Source organism: Schistocerca gregaria, chromosome 5, assembly GCF_023897955.1.
Source record: "Schistocerca gregaria isolate iqSchGreg1 chromosome 5, iqSchGreg1.2, whole genome shotgun sequence".
In the NCBI taxonomy this organism is placed as follows: Eukaryota; Metazoa; Arthropoda; class Insecta; order Orthoptera; family Acrididae; genus Schistocerca; species Schistocerca gregaria.
In genome coordinates this window covers 645,621,663-645,647,738 of record NC_064924.1, presented here as the reverse complement: position 1 = coordinate 645,647,738, position 26,076 = coordinate 645,621,663, and the positions used below count along the sequence as shown (strand labels likewise).

The window sequence follows — 26,076 nt, the reverse complement described above, 5'->3', positions numbered from 1 at the left end:
GTTAAATATGAAACCTTGTCGCGTCAGAATTGATAGCACGCAAACTACAAAATCGTTAGCATAGCATGCGAGATAAATAGAACATAAAATAAGAAATCAAGAGTGTTTAGTTTCCTCCGTGAACATCTTAGCAACTGATGTCACCACCTTCTGCCACTACTGAAGTTACAAAAGAAATGAGTAACGTTTCTATTAAATAAATAAAAGTCGTGCCAAGTGACGCAACTTTAAGGGTACACCCAAGCTGCACATAAAGCTCTCTGCCTGGTGTTTGCAGAACGAGTGGCCAGAGACGCCGCGACACCCTCACTGCCGCCGACGCTGCCGACGCCGACGCCGACGCCGCCTCCGACGCCGCCCCCGCACTACTCCTGCCCAGACGGCTTTTCTGAGTGCAGTCTCGGCGGTTGCTGCTCCTCCGAGTTTGGGTAGGTCCGCTGGCCTGCCAACTTTACTCCCACGTAACACAATTTACCGGCCCTGCTAGAGTCGTGGCAGTTATTGCGTCGTAAAAACGTTCCTGTATTGCCCAGACAGGTGGCTCCGTTCTGCTGGCATTCTGCGACCGCCATATCAAGGGACGTCCATTAGAAACTGCGGCACTTATACATTGTGCATAAATATGGCAGTCACGTTACGCGAGAACATCTAATGTGTTGTGAAATCTTGTGCTGCAGGAAAACCTAAGATCGTTACAGTTGTTTAGGAGGTACTCCTTCCGGTACTCCCTGTCAATACAGCAGTTATAACAGTATTGAACCTCAGAGCGTAGCCAATGATGCATCAAGTTAAGCTCTTTCAAAGCTAGACCGATAATTACAGGACAAGCACAAGCAGTTTATGCCTTCATGACTTGTCCCGTAGAAATATCAGAACACGTGAGGCAATACTGACTCTACGACTTAGTTTAGAAGCTAGATTAAAGAAAGGCAAACATACATTTCTAGCATTTGTAGACTTTGAGAAAGCTTTTGACAATGTAACTGGAATACTCTTTTCCAAATTCTAAAGGTGGCACAGGTAAAATACAGGGACCGAAAGGCTATTTACAATTTGTACAGAAACCAGTTGGCCGTTATAAGAGTGGAGGGGCATGAAAGGGAAGCAGTGCTTGGGAAGGGAGTGAGAAAGGGTTGCAGCCTCTCCCCGATGTTGTTCAATCTGTATATTGAGCAAGCAGTACAGGTAACAAAAAAAGATTCGGTGTAGGTATTAAAATCCATAGAGAAGAAATAAAAACTTTGAGGTTCGCCTATGACATTGTAATTCTGTCAGAGACAGCAAAGGATTTGGAAGAGCAGTTGAACGGAATGGTCAGTGTCTTGAAAGGAGGATATAAGATGAACATCAACAAAAGCAAAACGAGGATAGTGGAATGTAGTCGAATTAAGTCAGGTGATGCTGAGGGAATTAGATTAGGATTTTTTTGCTATTTGGGGAGCAATATAACTGATGATGGTCGAAGTAGAGAGGATATAAAATGTAGACTGGCAATGGCGAGCAAAACGTTTCTGAAGAAGAGAAATTTGTTAACACAGAGTATAGATTTAAGTGCCAAGAAGTCGTTTCTGAAAGTATTTGTATGGAGTGAAACATGGACGATAAATAGTTTTGACGAGAAAAGAATAGAAGCTTTCGAAATGTAGTGCTACAGAAGAATGCTGAAGATTAGATGGCTAAATCACACATTTAATGAGGAGGTATTTAATAGGATTGGGAAGAAGTGGAGTTTGTGGCACAACTTGACAAGAAGATCGGTTGGTAGGACATGGTCTGAAGCATCAAAGGATCACCTACACTCCTGGAAACTGAAATAATTACACCGTGAATTCATTGTCCCAGGAAGGTGAAACTTTATTGACACATTCCTGGGGTCAGATACATCACATGATCACACTGACAGAACCACATGCACATAGACACAGGCAACAGAGCATGCACAATGTCGGCACTAGTACAGTGTATGTCCATCTTTCGCAGCAATGCAGGCTGCTATTCTCCCATGGAGACGATCCTAGAGATGCTGGATGTAGTCCTGTGGAACGGCTTGCCATGCCATTTCCACCTGGCGCCTCAGTTGGACCAGCGTTCGTGCTGGACGTGCAGACCGCGTGAGACGACGCTTCATCCAGTCCCAAACATGCTCAATGGGGGACAGATCCGGAGATCTTGCTGGCCAGGGTAGTTGACTTACACCTTCTAGAGCACGTTGGGTGGCACGGGATACATGCGGACGTGCATTGTCCTGTTGCAACAGCAAGTTCCCTTGCCGGTCTAGGAATGGTAGAACGATGGGTTCGATGACGGCTTAGATGTACCGTGCACTATTCAGTGTCCCCTCGATGATCACCAGAGGTGTACGGCCAGTGTAGGAGATCGCTCCCCACACCATGATGCCGGGTGTTGGCCCTGTGTGCCTCGGTCGTATGCAGACCTGATTGTGGCGCTCACCTGCACGGCGCCAAACACGCATACGACCATCATTGGCACCAAGGCGGAAGCGACTCTCATCGCTGAAGACGACACGTCTCCATTCGTCCCTCCATTCACGCCTGTCGCGACACCACTGGAGGCGGGCTGCACGAAGTTGGGGCGTTAGCGGAAGACCGCCTAACGGTGTGCGGAACCGTAGCCCAGCTTCATAGAGACGGTTGCGAATGGTCCTCGCCGATACCCCAGGAGCAACAGTCTCCTTAATTTGCTGGGAAGTGGCGGTGCGGTCTCCTACGGCACTGTGTAGGATCCTACGGTCGCTGCGGTCCGGTCCCAGGTCGACGGGCACGTGCACCTTCCGCCGACCACTGGCGACAACATCGATGTACTGTGGAGATCTCACGCCCCACGTGTTGAGCAATTCAGCTGTACGTCCACCCGGCCTCCCGCATGCTCACTATACGCCCTCGCTCAAAGTCCGTCAACTGCACATACGGTTCACGTCCACGCTGTCGAGGCATGCTACCAGTGTTAAAGACTGCGATGGAGCTCCGTATGCCACGGCAAACTGGCTGACACTGACGGCGGTGGTGCACAAATGCTGCGCAGCTAGCGCCATTCGACGGCCAACACCGCGGTTCCTGGTGTTTCCGCTGTGCCGTGCGTGTGATCATTGCTTGTACAGCCCTCTCGCATTGTCCGGAGCAAGTATGGTGGGTCTGACACACCGGTGTCAATGTGTTCTTTTTTCCATTTCCAGGAGTGTAGTATTGGTTGGCAGCGTGGAGGGTAAAAATCGTAGAGGGGTACCAAGAGATGAATACACTAAGCAGATTCAGAAGAATGTAGGTTGCCGTAGGTACTGGGAGATTAAGAAGCTTGCACACGATAGAGTAGCATGGAGAGCTGCATAAAACCAGTCTCAGGACTGAAGACCACAACAACAACAATAACTCGTCCCCAATCATTTATGTGCTATACATTTAAACAACACCAAAAGGAATTACCTTGCGATAATCCTTCAACCTAAAATAAATCTAAAAGTCAAATACCAACGCTCCAGAATGATGCTCATAATAGACTAGAACTATTAACTGACTGGACATATAGATGGCAAACTTCCACCATTAACCTCACTTATTCTCTCTCATGCTAGTGTCGTAGGGTTACCCACACCATCCACAATCGACAGGCCCATAAAGAGAAAGATCTTCACCAGACACCTAGGTGTATTTTTGGATGAACGTCCAAATTATAGTGGACATATTGAATAAATGAAAAGAAGCGGGAACATGAGGGATAAAATTATTAAACCCAAACAGTAAGAATGTACTGAAGCGGGCAAATTACACCCTGAGGAACTGCTATTAAAAGGCTCACAAGGGAGGACTTGATCCAAGTTGTTCAACAGCATTTACTGTTTAATTTCAAACACTAATATATACTTATCATAAACATTGAGAAAAGAACAATTTAATTAAACTATTAATCAATTAAAAGAAGGTTACTGTTATTCAACTTGAACTCCTGCTAAGCTTTGACTAAACAGAACCTAATTTGAACTGAACTGTAACTGGTGTGAATACAACTTTTTACATTAAATTCGCAACTGAAGTGAAACAATTATTGGGCCCTAATCAAAATTTCCACTTACCTCGCATCTTGACAACATTGTGGTCGATTTCTCGAAAGCACAACAGGAAACATAAAGCGGGTAGCGGCTAAGCTAGACTTCTATTTCCACGCAAAACTTCAATACATTATTCAAACTACTGCATTGGATATGGGGCAATGTGGTAATGCGTAATGATAAAGTTTTTTAAACTGTGGAATGATGGGAGTAAACTATTCCTATGAAATTACATTCCAAGACAACGATATTAGAATGAAGTACGTACTCCAATATACAGAATAAAATTTCGTATGATCTTCACACCTTAAATTGCTCTGAAAAATACTATTCAAAACAGTGTATTTCTACAAAAACGAAACTGCTTATCAGTTAATACGTCAATGTATGACTCAGAGTATATGTACAGGGTGTTACAAAAAGGCACGACCAAACTTTCAGGAAACATTCCTCACACACAAATAAAGAAAAGATGTTATGTGGACATGTGTCCTGAAACGCTTAATTTCCATGTTAGACCTCATTTTAGTTTCGTCCACCTACGCTCAGTGGAGCACGTTATCATGATCTCATACGGGATACTCTACCTGTACTGCTAGGACATGTGCCTTTACAAGTACGACACAACATGTGGTTCTTCCACAATGGAGCTCCTGCACATTTCAGTCCAAATGTTCGTGCGGTTTTCAACAACAGACTCGGTGACCGGTGGATTGGTAGAGGCGGACCAATTCCATGGCCTCCATGTTCTCCTGACCTCAACCCTCTTGACTTTCATATATGGGGGCATTTGAAAGCTCTTGTCTACGCAACCCCGGTACCAAATGTAGAGACTCTTCGTGCTCGTATTGTGGGCGGCTGTGATACAATACGCCATTCTCCAGGGCTGCATCAGCGCATCAGGGATTCCGTGCGACGGAGGGTGGATGTATGTATCCTCACTAACGGAGGACATTTAGAACATTTCCTGTAACAAAGTGTTTGAAGTCACACTGGTACGTTCTGTTGCTGTGTGTTTCCACTGCATGATTAATATGATTTGAAGAGAAGTAATAAAATGAGCTCTAACATGGAAATTAAGCGTTTCCGGACACATGTACACACAACATATTTTCTTTCTCTTGTGTGAGGAATGTTTCCTGCAACTTTGGCTGTACCTTTTTGTGACACCCTGTATACAGGGTGAGTCGCGTAAGACGTAACACCCCCTTTATTCCGGAGGCGATTGCACATATCGCAATGTGGTTTTCGGCGAATCATAGCGGACTATGGGGCACATACTTTGGTACATGCACAATAATCACAACGTTTATGTTGACCGAGATAATGAGGCAAGTACATGTTTTTTTAAATGGGACGCTATACTTTTTTTACCATCATTCGAACGCTCTGGAAATGACGCGTATAGTGATGTAATGCATGTTGCTAATATGATTCAAACTTTGCTTAAAAGACGCTGGGAAATATTGTACAATTGAAGGTCGAGGCGGTCGGAAGCGGCTACAGACTCGGAAAGCAGGCAGGGTCGGAACTAATAGGTCGTACGACGTTGAACCAGTAGGACGTGCGTCTCCTATCCAGACGTAGTTTCTGCTGGAAAATTACGTCCAGATATGTACACAAATCAGGAAAAGTAAGCTAGACATGTTACTTCCGTATGGCGAATGTCCTAGGAATGCTGTCGATACCGTACGGCGGTACAGGGATATGTATCCTGATCGTCGGTGTTCCACTCGCCCGGCCATTGCAGGAATGATTACTACACTAGGGCGAATAGGCAGCTTTAATAGAAAACAAAGGCGGAGGAAGAAGACTGCTACCGATAGAGACCACGAAGCGGCTGTCCTGACCATGGCGTTTATCGATCCTTATTCTGGCACGAGACGTATTGCCGCGGAATGTGGGGTCAGCCAGATGAGTGTCAGTGCATTCTGCACAGGCATAAGTTCCACCCATATCACCCTACACTCCATCAGGTACTCGAAGGACGCGATTTCGAACGTCGTATGGAATTCTGTCGGTTTGCTCTACGACGCCTGCGAGATGCTAATACATTTTCCAAACGTGTGCTCTTCACCGACGAAGCAACATTCACTGGTCACGGGAACGTAAATTTACGTAACATGCACTACTGGGCAGCTGAGAACCCACTTTGGCTGCGCCAGGTACATGGGACCAAAGGCCATGTCGCGTCAACGTGTAGTGCGGCATTGTAGGAAATTACATCGTAGGGCCTTACAGGAGTATTAAATGGAAATAAGTATGGAGACTTTCTTAGGAACATTCTGCCCGTTCTGCTAGAGGAGATACTTCTCAATGAGTGCCTGTGTATGTGGTTCCAACACGACGGCTGCCCAGCTTGCTCCTCCGTGTTGCAAATCAAATACTGAACGAGGCATTTCCTGACCGCTGGATTGGACGGAATGTTGCAGTACAACGGCCTGCCAGGTCCCCCGATTTGACTCCACTTGATTTCTTTTTTGTGGGGAACACTGAAAGATGCGGTCCACTGTAAAACCCAACAACGCCAGATGACCTGCGCCGCCGAATCGTCGCAGCTTGCTCCGCCATATCATCTACTGACCTTTCATCTGTTACCCATTCTCCTGAACGTCGATTACATATGTGTCTTCCAGTCGAGGGTAAACCGTTTGAGTACGTGCTTAAGTAAACTACAACGTCATATTTTGTTAAGAACACTATGAATTGTGAAGGTTATCAGTACGTACCAATGTATTACTAAACGATATGTGTCTATGACCAGTAACACCTTTGAAGTATAAATGTAACGTGTGTGGACAATGTGTTTACCACGAAGGTTGTCCTTCTGTCGTATTGTTTGGTGGGAGGTGCTCAGCACATGGATGTGAATAAAATGATTATCTTATCAAATGTGTATTCTCTCTAATTATAATGTCCAACACTATCTGTGGAAACAGTAGTTTCACAGCAGACAATTTGTTACGCCACAGACACACTCAGGAGTCACCCGGTGAAGAGTTTCCCAGGACGCATCCATCAATAACATGATTAGCTGCTTACAATGCGTCAGGTGTGACATGTAAGCAGGAAGGGGACAAAGCTAAAATGAGAAACTGCGTGACAAAGCGGTTGCTATGTTCACACAATAACTATTCATTTCAGCCTGGAAATGTCCATGCATTTCGCATAGTTCTCATAATCCCCTTTTGATATGCAATTAGCTAGCATGTGCCACAGTTAAATACGAAACGCGACTTGGCACCCTTGTACCTATGGTGTATCGTGAAGACGGCGGATGAGGGTTTACCTACGTACCGTAGGCCGTTGCATGCTGCACAGAGCACGACAGCTCGGCCTGCGGGTCGCGCGAGGCGTGTTTACAGTCTGCAGCCGCTTCCGACCGCCTCGACCTTCAATCCTACAATATTTCCCAGCGTCTTTGAAGCGAAGTTTGAATCACAATAGCAACATGCGTTACATCACTATACGCGACTTTTCAGGGCGTTCGAATGATGGTAAAAGACGTATAGCGTCCCATTAAAAAAAAAAAAAAAACATATACTTGCCTCATAATCTCGGTCAATATAAACGTTGTGATTATTGTGCATGAACCACAGTATGTGCCCCATAGTCGGCTATGATTCATCGAACAACGCTTTTCGATACGTGCAATCGTCCCCGGATAATTGGGGTGGGGGTGTTACGACTTACGTGACTCACCTTTATATACGAGGGCTGTCCAGAAAGTAAGCTACGATCGGTCGCGGAATTTAAACCACTGGGAAAATCCGGTAACGCTTCGCACAGATATATTGGTCAGTGTCTCTAGTATGCCCGTCACTCGTGTCGCGACGCTCTTTTCAGTTCTGAGTGAACAGTGAGCACGTAAAAATGCGTAGGGTATACCGTATCCCGCCAAGCACGAGAGCCCGGTAAGAGATTTCGCCTGTGTCATGCAGCCCACATAACACAACTGTCGAGCAGCTCCTTCTTCAAGCCAATTCTCGGCCGCACACTGCAGGGGCAATGAAGACGCTCCTGCAGCGTTTCCGATAAGAAGTGTTTCATCACTCACAATATAGTCCGTAATTGCCTCCCCCTGAGTCTCATTTCTGCTCACAAAAACCGCTGGCCATGAAAACAAAATGTTTCGACAGGTAACGAGCTGCAGACCTGGCCGAAAGCACAGCCCTGTCTATGACGAGGATATTGGAAAGTTGATACAACACTACGACAAAACTCGAAGTTGGAGCGGCGACTATGTAGAGAAGTAGGTGGAAGGTGTACCTAACTGTTGCAAATAAAATGTTTCTGGTTTTCACTGTAGTTTCCGTTTCGCGACCGATCGTAACTTACTTTCTGGACAGCCCTCGTATATAATTTTCGTCTTTTATATTCACCCTTTGTGTTCTTTACGATAAATCTTTCCTCATCTAATAGAGACAAACAATTAACACAGCGCTACTGAATACGTCCTTCGGCCACCACACATCAACTAAGAATGTATCAGATTGCACAGAGGCAAAGGTTGTGCCACAAAAAGGCCAAAGATTGTTTAATAGTAACATAACTTTCTCTCTCTGACGTGCCCACCGATAACTTAAAAAATCAAAATGACATGTCCACCTTACAACTTCTTGGAACATGAAATACAAAAAAGGTTATTACATCAAATCTTAAAGGCCAATGGTCGGTTTCCAACCACAGGGAACAACAACTTAACTATGCGAACCAAAGATACGCAAGCAGCGAAGTGTCGACTCGAAACGAGCCACTACGGCTCACGTATCATAGCGCTACCGTAAGTGAGACCATGGGATATTTTGAGAGTGCCTGGACGTGTAACTTTAGTTCGCAGCACCAGCACGTGTAGTTAACATGTGCAATATGGAATACTCCTTTGGTTGAGGGGAGCTTTTGCTACTGTGTACCGTGTCACTTGAGGTGTTGCAGGTAATACACTCCTGGAAATGGAAAAAAGAACACATTGACACCGGTGTGTCAGACCCACCATACTTGCTCCGGACAATGCGAGAGGGCTGTACAAGCAATGATCACACCCACGGCACAGCGGACACACCAGGAACCGCGGTGTTGGCCGTCGAATGGCGCTAGCTGCGCAGCATTTGTGCACCGCCGCCGTCAGTGTCAGCCAGTTTGCCGTGGCATACGGAGCTCCATCGCAGTCTTTAACACTGGTAGCATCCCGCGACAGCGTGGACGTGAACCGTATGTGCAGTCGACGTACTTTGAGCGAGGGCGTATAGTGGGCATGCGGGAGGCCGGGTGGACCTACCGCCGAATTGCTCAACACGTGGGGCGTGAGGTCTCCACAGTACATCGATGTTGTCGCCAGTGGTCGGCGGAAGGTGCACGTGCCCGTCGACCTGGGACCGGACCGCAGTGACGCACGGATGCACGCCAAGACCGTAGGATCCTACGCAGTGCCGTAGGGGACCGCACCGCCACTTCCCAGCAAATTAGGGACACTGTTGCTCCTGGGGTATCGGCGAGGACCATTCGCAACCGTCTCCATGAAGCTGGGCTACGGTCCCGCACACCGTTAGGCCGTCTTCCGCTCACGCCCCAACATCGTGCAGCCCGCCTCCAGTGGTGTCGCGACAGGCGTGAATGGAGGGACGAATGGAGACGTGTCGTCTTCAGCGATGAGAGTCGCTTCTGCCTTGGTGCCAATGATGGTCGTATGCGTGTTTGGCGCCGTGCAGGTGAGCGCCACAATCAGGACTGCATACGACCGAGGCACACAGGGCAACACCCGGCATCATGGTGTGGGGAGCGATCTCCTACACTGGCCGTACACCTCTGGTGGTCGTCGAAGGGACACTGAGTAGTGCACGGTACATCCAAACCGTCATCGAACCAATCGTTCTACTATTCCTAAAGCAGCAAGGGAACTTGCTGTTCCAACAGGACAATGTACGTCCGCATGTATCCCGTGCCACCCAACGTGCTCTAGAAAGTGTAAGTCAACTACCCTGGCCAGCAAGATCTCCGGATCTGTCCCCCATTGAGCATGTTTGGGACTGGATGAAGCGTCGTATCACGCGGTTTGCACCTCCAGCACGAACGGTGGTCCAACTGAGGCGCCAGGTGGAAATGGCATGGCAAGCCGTTCCACAGGACTACATGCAGCATCTCTACGATCGTCTCCATGGGAGAATAGCAGCCTGCATTGCTGCGAAAGGTGGATATACACTCTACTAGTGCCGACATTGTGCATGCTCTGTTGCCTGTGGTTCTGTCAGTGTGATCATGTGATGTATCTGACCCCAGAAATGTGTCAATAAAGTTTCCCCTTCCTGGGACAATGAATTCACGGTGTTCTTATTTCAGTTTCCAGGAGTGTATTTGGGATTTAGTGATTCGATCTCCAGTTACGAATAACAGCGGAGGTGTACTGGCTGAAGAGAAAACAACTTCATGAAGTGCAGAATTTAACAGCAATACGAGCGATAAGCAAGCAGCCAATTTACAATTAGATTCTGGATAAGTGGCAGGGAGGAGGCGTTGGTGCCCGATCAGTGGGGCACGCCTATGGCCTCTTCCCAAAAATAAAGCAGACTGGGAATAAGGTACTGGAATCAATCAAGAAGTCTGAGACACTTAGTGACGGATTATGGGGCTTACGCCACCTATTGGCATCGAAATGATCGAAGACAAACCTTCGCATTGAATAAGGTACACCAGGCCATATTATCTGGGGATGTTGTCTGTATGCCGATGTTACTGATATTGATCGACAGCAACTCAGAAGCAAGGGAAGACATGTCAAGGAGATACTGCGTCATGGCTGTTCCTGGGAAGTATCGCCGAGCTACCCTCATGCTCATAATTTAAGGATAATGCTGATACATGGTGAAACAGCGCCCTGGTGGCCAGTTTGCGAGTTTAAGTCACCTCGGGATACGACCATGCGGTGCGTTTGACCTGCGGTCGTCGCACAGTGGAGCTGGCAACAGTTCATATACGCATTGTGTCGGTGCATGTCAGAGCACTGTGCAGCGAGTAAGTGTGCAGACGTTTTAAGACTTGCTAATGGTGACTGTGTGTTGAAAGTGGCTCAAAGAACACATATTGACGTTATGAGGGGAAGAATACTACGGCGACTGGAGGCTGGTCAAACACAGCAGGTCAAAGCACAGGCCCTCAAACTGCCACAAAGTGTGATCTCAAGATTATGGCGACGATTCCAGCAGACGTGATTAAGTGTCCAGGAGCTACAGTATGGGATGTCCACAGTGTACAACACCACAAGAAGACCGATGTCTCTCCATCAGTGCCTGCAGATGGCCACGGAGTACTGCAGGTGGTCTCGCTCGGGACCTTACCACAGCTACTGGAACTTCTCCAGACGCACAGTATACAGACGACTGAACAGACATGGTTTATTCGCCCAGAGACCTGTAAGGTGCATTCCACTGACCCCTGGTCACAGTAGAGCCCGTAAAGTCTGGTGTCAAGAATACAGTACGTGGTCATTGGAGCAGTGGTCCCAGGTTATATTCACGGACGAGTGCAGGTATAGTCTGAACAGTGATTCCCGCCGGGTTTTCATCTGGCGTGAACGAGGAACTAGATACGAACCCCTTAATGTCCTTGAAAGGGAACTGTACGGAAGTTGTGGTTTGATGTTATGGGGTGATAAGTGCACCCCTGCATGTCTTTGACAGAGGAACTGTAACAGGTCAGGTGTATCGGGACGTCATTTTGCACCAATATGTCCACCTTTTCAGGGGTGCAGTGGATGCCACCTTCCTCCTGATGGATGATAACTAACGGTCTCACCGAGATACCATCGTGGAGGAGTACCTCGAAAGAGAAGATATCAGGGGAATGGAGTGGCCTGCCTGTTCTCCAGACCTAAATCCCATAGAGCACCTCTGGGATGCTCTCGGGCGACGTATCGATGTACGTCTTCAAACCCCTAGGACACTTCAGGGGCTCCGACAGGCAATGGTGCAAGAGTGGGAGGCTATACCTCAGCAGCTGCTCGACCACCTGATCCAGAGTATGCCAACCTGTTGTGCGGCCTGTGTACGTGTACATGGTGATCATATCCCATATAGATGTCGAGGTACATGTGCAGGAAACAGTGGGGTTTTGTATTACATGTGTTTCTGGACGGTTTTCTCAACTTATCTCCAATACCGTGGTCTTACAGATCTGTGTCGCGTGTTTTCTCTATATGGTTATGCTATTAGCGCCAGGTTTGTGTAGTGCCACGTTTTGTGCAATTATCCTTAATTTATGAGCATGAGTGTACTTCAAGGACGTTTTCGGTACTGCGTCCCCTTGATAATAACATCCGTCTACTGCGCTACAGGGGATTGCGATAGCTTGGGCCAACAGTTGTATCAGGCGGATGGCCAACGGTGCTTGCTCAGCTATAACATCATCAAAACGGAAGCGCAGCTGCCGGTTCTGGCTCACCCCCAATGAACTAGAACTAGGGTGACGTGGATCAGCATGTTGCTGAAATGCTGACTGGCAGCAACGATGCTCCCTCTGAACAGGGCAGTCTCCTCCTACAACCAAGGAGTCGACACACTTAGGAAACAAATTGTAGAGCAATAACAGTGGTGGAAGTAATTAGGTATAGTAGTAAGTATAGTTCCAATTAATAGTGGAAATAGTGTTGGTGATGGGTAGCGGCACTGAGTTGGATACAATAATGCGTTTTCCGTCATTACTTGCCGAAGTATGGGAAAAAATTGTATTTTATGGCAGTAATTTCCTTATGAATGAATACAGCCAGTGCTGCAATTATAAGTAACAAGTTGCAATGTAATAAATAAGTAGATAAATTACAATTTCTTAAAAATAATCGACGCCATTTGTTCCGTCTGACTTATCAACTTTCTATTTATCCCCTACAATCCGCAGATTTGATATCGGCAACAGTACCGTCTTCTGGTTTCCAATTCGCGTCCCACCAGCCCTATATAAACACATTGTCATATGTTCCGTCAGCACAACTTCCTTAACCTTCCCTTTACAGATCACGTAATCTGCTGTAACATTTATTCTTAATATCACATCTAGCTCTTTTCTTCCTACCATCCCTCACAGCAGGATTCCTTCTCCATTAACACCCCTTTCCTCTTCTGTACTCTCCATAATTACTCCTGGGATAGAAAACATGTCTTCTACTTCCGAGTCTCAGTCATTATCTATCTCTTATCTAGGCTCGAGTGCCAGTCTGGTGTACATCTTTAATAGTTACGACGTAATCGTTACGCTGACACCTCAAGACTTTTGACTTGATTTCGTAGACATAATTTCATTTTATTTAGTTTTCACTGTTATTATCCACATATTTCACCCATTTTGTCACAACTTAATTTAGTTCAATTATGTGTCGAATGTGGCAGGGTTGCCCAGTGGTGTAAACCTGTTCCCATGTACGTGATGGGAGAACCTACAGTAGTGCTGTTCAGATATCGTAGGTTGAAACACCATTGACAAACAGAGCTTGAAACATGCCAAGAGGAAAGCTCAGATAACTAAACAATTAAGGTAAATGGACACTAAGAGCTTGAAATAAGGGCTTAGGTCCTGCCCGGAATGGAAGTCTCCACATCCCAAACAGTCACCTCCATAGCCATTTCACTCCTCCCAGCAGCAGTTAACCCCTCCCACTCTGTTTAATCCCTATTCAGTGTGATCCTGCGATGTGAAGTAGTTTGTTCCCATTACATTAAAGTACACATTTTTATTTTGACGATCGACAAATACTCTTTGACTTTTTCAACGTAGAAATGTCCGTTCTTAAAAATTTTAAATTATGTTAATATTTTATTCTTAGTATTCATATTAAAGCTCTAGGATGCAGAGTGGCAATGGTAGAGCTTCTAGTCACTCTCGTGGTGACCGTATGGTTATATATACAGCAAGGGGAAAAACTGAGTAGTGCTGAAAATTCACTCCTGGAAATGGAAAAAAGAACACATTGACACCGGTGTGTCAGACCCACCATACTTGCTCCGGACACTGCGAGAGGGCTGTACAAGCAATGATCACACGCACGGCACAGCGGACACACCAGAAACCGTGGTGTTGGCCGTCGAATGGCGCTAGCTGTGCAGCATTTGTTCACCGCCGCCGTCAGTGTCAGCCAGTTTGCCGTGGCATACGGAGCTCCATCGCAGTCTTTAACACTGGTAGCATGCCGCGACAGCGCGGACGTGAACCGTATGTGCAGTTGACGGACTTTGAGCGAGGGCGTATAGTGGGCATGCGGGAGGCCGGGTGGACGTACCGCCGAATTGCTCAACACGTGGGGCGTGAGGTCTCCACAGTACATCGATGTTGTCGCCAGTGGTCGGCGGAAGGTGCACGTGCCCGTCGACCTGGGACCGGACCGCAGCGACGCACGGATGCACGCCAAGACCGTAGGATCCTACGCAGTGCCGTAGGAGACCGCACCGCCACTTCCCAGCAAATTAGGGACACTGTTGCTCCTGGGATATCGGCGAGGACCATTCGCAACCGTCTCCATGAAGCTGGGCTACGGTCCCGCACACCGTTAGGCCGTCTTCCGCTCACGCCCCAACATCGTGCAGCCCGCCTCCATTGGTGTCGCGACAGGCGTGAATGGAGGGACGAATGGAGACGTGTCGTTTTCAGCAATGAAAGTCGCTTCTGCCTTGGTGCCAATGATGGTCGTATGCGTGTTTGGCTCCGTTCAGGTGAGCGCCACAATCAGGACTGCATACGACCGAGGCACACAGGGCCAACACCCGGCATCATGGTGTGGGGAGCGATCTCCTACACTGGCCGTACACCTCTGGTGATCGTCGAGGGGACACTGAATAGTGCACGGTACATCCAAACCGTCATTGAACCCATCGTTCTACCATTCCTAGACCGGCAAGGGAACTTGCTGTTCCAACAGGATAATGCACGTCCGCATGTATCCTGTGCCACCCAACGTGCTCTAGAAGGTGTAAGTCAACTACCCTGGCCAGCAAGATCTCCAGATCTGTCCCCCATTGAGCATGTTTGGAACTGGATGAAGCGTCGTCTCACGCGGTCTGCACGTCCAGCACGAACGCTGGTCCAACTGAGGCGCCAGGTGGAAATGGCATGGCAAGCCGTTCCACAGGACTACATCCAGCATCTCTACGATCGTCTTCATGGGAGAATAGCAGCCTGCATTGCTGCGAAAGGTGGATATACACTGTGATCATGTGATGTATCTGGCCCCAGGAATGTGTCAATAAAGTTTCCCCTTCCTGGGACAATGAATTCACGGTGTTCTTATTTCAATTTCCAGGAGTGTATGTTTCACTAGTGACGTAAGTTAAGTCAATGGACAATATTTTAATGTGTGTTAAATTTAATCTACTGTACTACAGAGTAATTTGCAAATTGCTAACATGCAACATTATTTCCGAGGAAAATGTGTATACAAAGGCTGTAAAAGTACTCATTTTAGATAATTTCTCCTGCAATCGAATCGATAATCTGTGTGACACGGACTTAAATGAAATAACCTTGCAAGTAATTTAAGAAGCTTGATGTAGAAACAATTTCATATTTCACTTTGGCACCATCGTAGACCATCGTACTTTAGTCAGCAGTCACTGTCTCTACCCTCCCAGGGCCTCACTGACTGACAACCTTTGCGCTCAATGGGGTTAGAATCTGGAATATTTACTATTCCTCCTGAAACACCTTATATATACGTATATTACCCAGGTTTGATTCCCGACACCAAAGATTTTTCCTGGTGTAAGGAGGATTGGTACGGGGTCCATTCAGCCCTTGCGAGGCCAAATGAGGAGCTGCTTGCATAAATAAAGCTGCATCACCATCAGGATTCATCTACAAGCAATAACCGCTGAAGACATTTGCGAAATTCTCGTCACGTTTCCACGATCATACATAGTTCCAGGTACAGTCTTGTAGACAGCAGTCAGAACAGGCCTAGGGCCTAATCCGTGAGTAGAGTTGTTGTTTTGTAAGCTGTTACGCGAAACACGCATCACGAAGGTTTTATCCGAATGGAATGGATATCAGCAGATGTGAAACGTATGTACAGATAAAAAATGATAATATTTTCAGTAAAAATGGGTGATTTGTTCAAGAGAAAGAGCTTCACAAATTGGGCAAGTAAATAATGCGTTGGTCCAACTCTGGCCCTTATGCAAGCAAGTACTTAGCTTGGCATTGATTGAGAGAGTTGTTGGATATAATCCTTAGGTATATCGCGCCATATTCTGTCCAACTGGCGCGTTAGATCGTCAAAATCCAGAAATCGTTGCCCATAATACTCCAAACGATCTCAGTTACGGAGACATCTCGCGATCTTGATCGCCAAGGTAGGATTCAGCAAGCACAGAACCAAGCAGCAGAAACTCTCGTGTGTGCGGATGACCTTATTTTGCTGAAATGTAAGAGCAGGATGGCTTGCAATGAATGGGGAACAAAACGGGGCGTGAAATATGCACTAATGTAGCAAATGTAACAAAGATGGCAGTCAGAGTTACTATGTTTCATTAATGTAATAATTACTGCATTATCAATTTATATAAACAAACAATAACAGTTTAGTACTACATTGTGCATCGATCGATGCCTACCTTATTGATTTGTGGGCTATAGAACATCATCCCAATCAAATGTTGACTATAGAAACTGGTCAGTCACTTAGAAACCTGGTGGACACCTGGGGTTTGGAGGAGATATGTGTATACTGCCTCTGCGTCCATTCCAACTAAGCATGCCCTCTTTCACTTTTCTGCCTCCCTTTCCAGCCAAAAACAGTGTAGTAATAAAAATAACATACCCAGTCCGAATTCAAGATGGCTGAACTATCCCAATTAAACTACAAATAAATTTAAAAAAATAGCTGAACTAGCCTGGTAGTTCTCTGTATTCCCCACTCCAGAGAATCACAGCTGACTATTAAAATGAGTCAGCCAGTCGGAACGTATTTCGATCAACATATAAATAATCGAATAAATGAAAAATCCAAGAAGGTGCAACTAGCTCAACTGTGTTCCCCCGACCCCTCTCCCAATGGAAGTGAAGTATGAACGAGATGTGTAATAATGGTGTCAAGTTATATTATTTCCGTGAAAGTTAAATATTTGGGCACGCACATACTTACATCTGTTATCCTCTCCAACACTGCCTTAATGTGGCACTGCCTGTCCAAGATGGGAAGCTTGCATGTTCGCGTGATGTTCATGACTAACGCAGATACTGGGTCTCCCATGCTGGACATGGCTTAGTGGATAAACCAGATCAAGCGTGTTCCACAGTAGCCCAGCTTTTCCCAAATCCATTCTCCAGTTGCCAAGATACACAACCTAATATGTGGCGCAAGCTGTGCCTAGAAATCCATGCCACACTGAAATATGTGCTGTGAACAGAGCCTCAGGAAAACTGCGTGCCCTCCCTGAGTAATTAGCACCTTACAGCAAGTGTGGCTCACCAGTTGTTATGGGACCAAAATGAAGAACACAGAAAAGAATACAAAAACTGAGGGACTTCATAAGGCCTCAGATACTCTAGCATTGGGATTAGAAACAATGGAAGCTGTTATGAGTGATGACATCACTGATAATGAGGACAAGCCTTGTGACTTCATTGAACCTGCATGAGGAAACCGCCAAGGTTGCTCTTGAGCGCTAACCACAGATAATTTTTTCCAGAATCGGCATGGCATTTCTACTTAAAGGATCACTCTTTTATTGCTACTATCTTGTTTTTAAGTCTGATGGCAGATTTGATGCAATTCTCCAAGCCAGCCCTGTTCATCACTGAATAACTCCTTCATCCTGCAAATATTTGCACCTGCTTACTGCTTTCATGTCTTGGTTCCAGTCTGTTACCAAACTGGTATTTTATTTTGCATTGAACATGTGTGTAGCGGGGCGATCACTCTGTTGTAGAAATAATTCAAAAGCCAAGATTGCTTAAATACTGTTTACTGGATAACAGGTTTCAGCACACTAAAGGTGCCATTATCGGATCTGAACGTAGTTAACATTTATATCCAAATGGTTTATAAACGTTAATACACATTCAGATCCGATGATGGCACCTTTAGTGTGTTGTAACTGGTTATCAGTAAACAGTATTTAAGCGATCTTGGCTTTTGAATTATTACTGATATTTTATTGATGGACCAAGATGTGGCGTATCAGCCGATAAATTCTTTTTGACATAACTGTCTTTTTCCTGAAATTCATTCCTTATTATTTACTTAAGCCACCCAACTACTTTCCAGTATTTTGCAGTAGCGCAATATTCCAAAAGCTTTTATTCCTCTCTTGCCTGAATTACATCAAATCTACGTTTCACTTCCGTACAAGGGCTTGCTCCAAACAAAAATCTAAGAAAATGCTTCTCGATGATTAATTAATACTAGATGTTACCAAATTACTTTATTTTAGAAATGCTTTTCTTGCTATTGCCAGTCTGCATTTTTTTTATCTCTACTTCGGCCATTATCAGTTGTTTTAATCCCAAGTAGTAAAACGCATCTGCTACTTTAAGTGTCTCATTTCCTAATCCATTTCCTTCAATTTTGCTGGATTTAAACCTGTTGCATTCCATTACCCTTGTTTTACTTTTGTGGACGTCTTTTCAACATACCTTTGAATCCATCAGCAGATCTTCTAACGCCTTTGTCGTCTCTGACAGAATTACAATGTCATTGGCAAAACACATAATTTTTATGTCTCATCCGTGAACTTTAATTGCCTTTTCAAATTTCTCTTTCATTTCCTTTATTGCTTGCCCAACGTATAGACCGATTAAAATCGAGGATACCTTACAATTCCATCTCATTTCCTTCTCAGCCACTGCTGCCCTATCATGACCTTCATGTCTTGCAACTACAATCCTGTTTCTGTACAAGTTGTAAAAAATCTTTCGCTCCCATAGTTTACCCTGCTACCAAATGCTAATTGATATATAGGTAAATTTGCGTTTCGTTAACGTCTCTTGTACAATAGATCACAGGGTCAGTTTGTCTGAAGTGTTTATGTTTCCCCAGAACGCAAAATGATCTATCAAATTTTCCATTCTTCTGTAAATAATTCAAGTCAGTTTTCGCAACCATGATTTATTAAACCAATGGTTCGATAATACTCACACCTGTCAACATGTCTCTTTTTCGGGATAGGAATTATTGCATTTTTGAATTATTGCATTTTAATATATCTCACATACTGGATGGAATCCTGGGTGTCCCAAGCATTTTAATAACACGAAGGGAATCACGTCTCCTTCACGGACCGTCTTTTGAATTAGGTCTTTCTGTGCAGCGTCAAATTCTTCTCACGGTTTCATACTCCCAATCTCATCTCCATCTACTTCCTCTTTTCAATAATATTGCTCAAGTTCTTAGCCCTTGTGTACAGTCTATCTCTTCCAATTTTCAGCCTTCCCTTCTTTGCATGGTGTGGGCTTGGCATCTGAGCTCTTCCTATTCGTAATATGCTTCTCTTTTCTGCGAAGCCTCTTTTTACCCCATAGGAGGAATCTTTCTTTCCCCTAGACAAACAACAGCACTGAATTTCTGGCCAAACTTTAGTAGTTATCTATTTTTCATTGCCTGCCAAACTCATTTCTTATACGTCTGTACCACTTTTTACTTTCTTCCTTCGTCGTATTTTTAAATGTTCTCCTGTCATCAATTAAATTCAAAGTCTCCAGTGTTACAGAAGGATTTCAACTAGGCTTTGTATTTTTAAATATTTGATACTCAACTGCTTTCACTATTTCACCGCTCAAAGTTACCCATTTGTTTTCTGTATTAATGTATTTCATCTTTTTAGGACAATTATGTCTACGACTCTCTCTTCGAAATAATTTCTAGTTCTGTCATTTTATCCAGGTCCCATGCCACTAATTCCTTAGCTTTTTTTTTTTTTTTTTTTTTTTTTTTACAATCTCCTAGTTTTCAACAGCAGTTGATAAGCAGTCAGCTGTCGTCATAGTTCTCGTCGTCCCTTGAAACGTTTAGAAATCTCTTTCTTGCAATTATATAAACGATCTGAAACCTTCAAATGTCTCCACATAGTGGGCCTGTGTGGCCGAGCGGTTCTAGGCGCTACAGTCTGGAATCGCACGACCACTACGGTCGCAGGTTCGAATCCTGCCTCGGGCATGGATGTGTGTGATGTCCTTAGGTTAGTTAGGTTTAAGTAGTTCTAAGTTCTAGGGGACCGATGACTTCAGAAGTTAAGTCCTATAGTGCTCAGATCGATTTGAACCATTTTTTGTCTTCACATATCTTCGACGTATAGCACATTTTTACATGATTCTCAAACCAGTGTTAGCAATGATTAAACTGTGCTTTGGGCAACATATTAATAGACAGGTTCTACTTTCATTTTCCCTCCACACCTTAATCTGTATCCTCCTACTGTTTTTCTTTCTCTTCCTTTCTGTACTACCGAATTACAGTCAAGGATTACATCTCTTAGTTATCTAAATAATTAAATTTGTCACTTCGTAATAAATTCGTTGAATGGGAATAAATTGGCTTCAGCTGCGTTGGGTATGGATATACTACCTATTGGAGACATGATAACTTTTGCCGGACCGAGTGTCGAACCCAAATTCCCCGCTTACAGCCAGCGGTCGTCTTAATCTTTAGGCTCTCCGTGCACACTCCCGGACGAACGAGAATTCGACATGTCACACTGTGTATATCTCTATACCATAATCATCTACAGAATCGAGATCTAGTTCCGCTTCGGCACAAATTTTTGTGTCACCAATAGGTGATACAGCTACACTAAGTGATCAAAAGTATCCGGACACCCCCAAAACATACACTTTTCATATTAGGTGCGTTGCGCTGCCACCCACAGCTGCGCACTTCATATCATAGACCTCAGCAGACAATACACATAGTGAGAGAGCAGGATCGAGCGCTACGCGATACTCACGGACTTCGACAGTGGTCAGGTATCACTTGTGTCATACGTATATGCGCGAAATTTCCACACTCGTAAACATTCCTAGGTCCACTGTTTTCGATGTGATAATGAAGTAGAAACGTGAAGGGACACGTACAGCACAAAAGCGTACAGGCCGACCTAGTATGTTGACTGACAGAGACCGCCGACAGTTCAAGAGGGTCGCAATGTGTGATAGGCAGATATCTATCCAGACAATAACACAGGAATTCCAAATTGCATCGGCATCCACTGCAAGTACTATGACATTTAGGCGGGAGGTGAGAAAACTTCGTTTTCATGGTCGAGCAGCTGCTCATAAGTCACACGTCACGCCGGTAAATGCCAAACGACGCATCGCTTAGTGTAAGGAGCGTAAACATTGGACGATTGAAAAACGTTGTGTGGATTGATGACTCGCGGTACATACTGTGGCGATCCGATGGCAGGGTGTGGGTATGGCGAATGCCTGGTGAACGTCATCTGCCAGCGTGCGTAGTGCCAACAGTAAAATTCGGAGGCGGTGGTGTTATGGTTTGGCCGTGTTTTTTATGGAAAGGAACTTGCACCCCTTGTTGTTTTGCGTGGTACTGTCACAGCACAGGCCTACATTGATGTTTTAAGCACCCTCTTGCTTCCAACTGTCTGAGAGCTGTTCGGGGATGGCGATTGCATCTTTTAACACGATCGTGCACCTGTCCATAATTCACGGTCTGTGACGCAATGATTAGACGACAATAACAACCCTGTAATGGACTGGTTTGCACAGAGTCCTGACCTGAATCCTATAGAAAACCTTTGGGGTGTTTTGTAACGCTTACTTCGTGCCAGGCCTCACCAACCGACATCGATATTTCACTTCAGTGAAGTGTGGGCTGCCAGTCCCCAAGAAATCTTCCAGCACCTAACTGAACGTGCGCCTGTGAGAGTGAGAGCTGACATCAAGGCTAATGGTGGGCCAACACAGTATTGAATTCCAGCTTTACCGATAGAGGGAGCCACGAACTTGTAATTCATGTTCAGTTAGGTGTCCGGATACCTTTAATAACATAGTGTATATCTAAGACATCTGAAACTATGTTATTCACATTCAGCGAATTAATTTCTAAGTAATTTCGAACGGCTGTCTATCGTCAAGAATGTCTGTTCATCCAAATGGGCAGGTAAGTTTCCTTTATCTCATCATACCTTCTTTCAAAGTCTTCATCAGCAGTGGAGGTAGTTGGCATTTAAAATTGAACTACTGTGGAGACGTTGGCTTCGTTTCTATCTTGGCCCTAATGATACGTTCACTACGATTTTTGTAGTAGGTTACTTGCGTTCCTATTTTTTTACTTATCATTAGAACTACACCTGCTCAATTCTACCGGATTTTTTGTTAATAACTCAGTACTCGTCTCACCAGACTCCCTGCTCTTCCTGCCACCGCACTTCCACTATATTAAATTCAACCTGTCCTTTTCACTGTTTAAATTCTTCAATCTACCTTTCCTAGTAATGGACGCGCTATTTCACGCTACTATCCGTAGAATGCTAGTTTTGTTGTTCCTGATGACATCATCTTGCGAAGTCATCGATCGGATATCCGAATGAGTCTCTGTTTCAGCACAGTAATGTTTTGCCCGAAAGGATGCCATCATAGTTCTACCAAATAGTACAACTTCAAGCCCTCGGGAAAAATCACTGTTGTGTAAAATTTTCCTTTGTTTTACATAGTTGTTTACCTCAAGAGTCTGGGAAAACCACCCAGAAAAAAACTGATTGTTTTTCATCTTAGGACTACAACAGCGTTCTGAGCAAAGGGAGCTATATTGCGTTTCTCTTCGTAAAATCCTCATACATCATAAGCATCTGAATTGTACATGCTGTCTTGCAGCGAAGGCGATACTTTCAACGGTAGTGCCATACTTTGGACGCTGCCAAGTGCCTGGGAGCTCATGGTCTGATGATTTCTGTTGGCAGTGCACTGGCATGGGCGATACTCTTCGTTTGATCGCAGCTAGAGAGTGTGTGCGTAACGCACGGGACCTTCTATCTCTGATGTCGTGCAGGCACTGGGATTTTCAGGTACCATCGTGTCAAGGGGGCAAAAAGTACCTCGATCGTCGGAACTTGTCGCCATAAGAATCACCTTTCTTGTGTAACGTGACTTGCGGCCTGTTGTATCAGGTAGACGAACTTCAGCGTTCCCAAACACTCGCCTATTCAATATTGATCAACAGCGGCGGTGAGCACTCATTACACCTGCAGATACGGTCTTGCTTTGTAATTCAAATACCATGTGTACCTCTGCCTACCGAAGGCCAAGAGTACAGATGCTAGCATAGATGCGGGAATGCCAAGTTTAAGCGCATGGAGCGTGGAAGAATCGTTCATTGAACTTAAAGAGCAGTAGCACATAGTGATAGCAGTACCGCGAAAGCCACTTGTCAACTTGGCAGAATGTTATTGCGTTGTGAGGACGTTCGTACGGTGTGAAAAGCGGCCTCTGTTACGTATGTGATCGTCTCACCTGCTGCATCTTGTAAGCAGGAGGGCTGCTTTTCCAACATAAAAGAGGAAACGAAGACATAAATTTTATGGACACATTAAAAGAATGGCACCCACCAGGCTGACAAAACAAATAGCAGAATTCTAAGAAAACAAATGTATGGCCAACACAGAGCCAATGAAATGGATTGCTGCGATTAAGCAGGATCTTAAAGCAGCCAGTATAACTCAGGCAGACCTTACAGATAGGATGATATTTAATTGGAAAGTTGGTCAGAGGGCAATTAGAAAACGGACTGAAACACCGTGGTCTGATGAAAGAAAAAGACTTCACAGTGGAAGGATGAAACAAATTTGGGCACAAAGAAAGGCAACCATCAAACGTGACACTGAAGGATTGTACTTCGCGTGGTCCTACTGGGTCCAAACGTGAATAATAATAATAAAAGACAGCTTCACCTCAGTCCTCTCATTCCGACCGATGGAACACTCCCGTAAAGCCATCGGCACATGGACTATGCTGTCGAACGTCAACGTTGAGCGTGACGAGTTCAACGTGCTGCTGAACGTTCAAAAGCGATGCGACTTGTGCTCATGGTACTTGGTCCCTAACGTGGCCTACGCAATCGCAACACGCTCCAGCGGCAGTTGTCGGCTGTATCTGGCTCGCAAATCGTACTGTGTACGAAATGGACGGGCGTAAAATTCCTATACTAGCTCCATTAAAACGTACTTTTCTCCCTTGTCCATGCTAGGCATCTTATCAGCATGGCTGTAACGGATCGTACAGCCACGTCTCGATCCCTGAGTCAAGAGATGGGACGTTTGCAAGACAACAACCATCTGCACGAACAGTTCGATGACGTTTGCAGCAGCATGGACTATCAGCTCGGAGACCGTGGCTGCGGTTACCCTTGACACCGCATGACACCGCACGAACGGCAAAACATCATTTTTTTCGGATGAATCCAGGTTCTGTTTACAGCATCATGATGGTCGCATCCATGTTTGGCGCCATCGCGGTGAACGCACATTGGAAGCGTGCATTCGTCGTCGCCATACTGGCGTGTGACCCGGCGTGATGGCATGGCGTGCCATTGGTTACACGTCTCGATCACCGCTTGTTCGCATTGAAGGCACTTTGAACCGTGGACGTTACATTTCAGATTTGTTACGACCCGTGGCTTTACCTTTCATTCGATCCCTGCGAAACCCTACATTTCAGCAGGATGATGTACGACCGCATGTTGCAGGTCCTGTACGGTCCTTTCTGGATACAGAAAATGTTCGACTGCTGCTCTGGCCAGCACATTGTCCAGATATCTCACCAATTGAAAACGTCTGGTCAATGGTGGCCCAGCAACTGGCTCGTCACAATACGCCAGTCACTACTGTTGAAGAACTGTGGTATCGTGTTGAAGCTGCATGGGCAGCTGTACCTGTACACTCCATCCAAGCTCTGTTTGACTCAATGCCCAGGCGTGTCAAGGCCGTTATTACGGCGAGGGGTGGTTGTTCTGGGTACTGATTTCTCAGGATCTATGCACCCAAATTGCGTGAAAATGTAATCACATATGTTCTAGTACAATATATTTGTCCAATGAGTACCCGTTTATCATCTGCGCTTCTTCTTGGAGTAGCAATTTTAATGGCCAGCAGTTTAGAGACATCGATTATCTTCGTACAAAACATGGCACTGTTCAACAGGGAGCGATGTCACATCCTAGCACCTAATAATACGGAAAGAAGCAAGTTTTTGATAGGTTCTGAACAGACGTAATAGAAGCCAACTGAAAAAATATTAAGTCGCTTAAGTCATTTATACGATCCCATCTTTACACCGTTCTCAAACTAAATCACAACATTAAAGCAGCTGTAAAATTATTCGTGCAAAAGAAATGATGGACACAAGACACCACATTATTAAAATACCGGAACCTTGATGTCTATCGTGATAACTTAAAATCTGCTACAGATAATGATGAGAAACCATTTCTGATGATTATCGTAAACTGACACACTATCAATACAATTTTTTTCTTTTTAGTTTTTGGCTTCTAAACCCTCCTTATAGTACATATCTTATTTCACTAATGTTTGCTTTTTTTCTCCATCTCGCATCCTCCCCCATTGCAGTATGAAACAGATCAGCAGATTAATGACCCAAAAAACGTTTGCTTTTGTGTCATGTTTGCCTCGTTTGTCAGCGTTATCTTGATTTATGGCTATCATCATCTTTAACTTCGTCTAATATGTTTCCCCCTCCTGATATGTTTCTCGGCAAAATCTTATATGTTTTCCTCTCTATATTTCTCCTAGTTTACTCTTCCTACGTATTATGTGGTCAGTAGACAGTTCATTCCAATAAGCGCATCTTGTAATTCTGCCTTAATTTTAAATACAATCACATGTTCATCTACAAGTCTTGTCATTCATACCGTTGACCCTGTATTTTAATGACACTTTTGAATTTTATTTGCTTATTCAATATAATTACACAGAATAGTTAAGATCATTCGCACGTCACGACCTTTTCAGTCTACGTTCTTTTCTCTTGGGATTCCACTGTTGTTCCTTATTGGTTCTGATACACACTAT

The 26,076-nt window shown here is 45.1% G+C and overlaps 1 protein-coding gene across 1 annotated transcript in view; it reads left to right on the top strand.

The window, feature by feature from the left end:
- The window catches only part of LOC126272469 (uncharacterized), a 245,935-nt gene that overhangs the window by 137,465 nt on the left and 82,394 nt on the right, over positions 1-26,076 (top strand). The window contains exon 2 of the mRNA XM_049975347.1: positions 278-428. Within this exon, the coding sequence (XP_049831304.1) occupies positions 278-428 (151 nt within the window). The remainder of the gene's footprint in view (positions 1-277; positions 429-26,076) is intronic.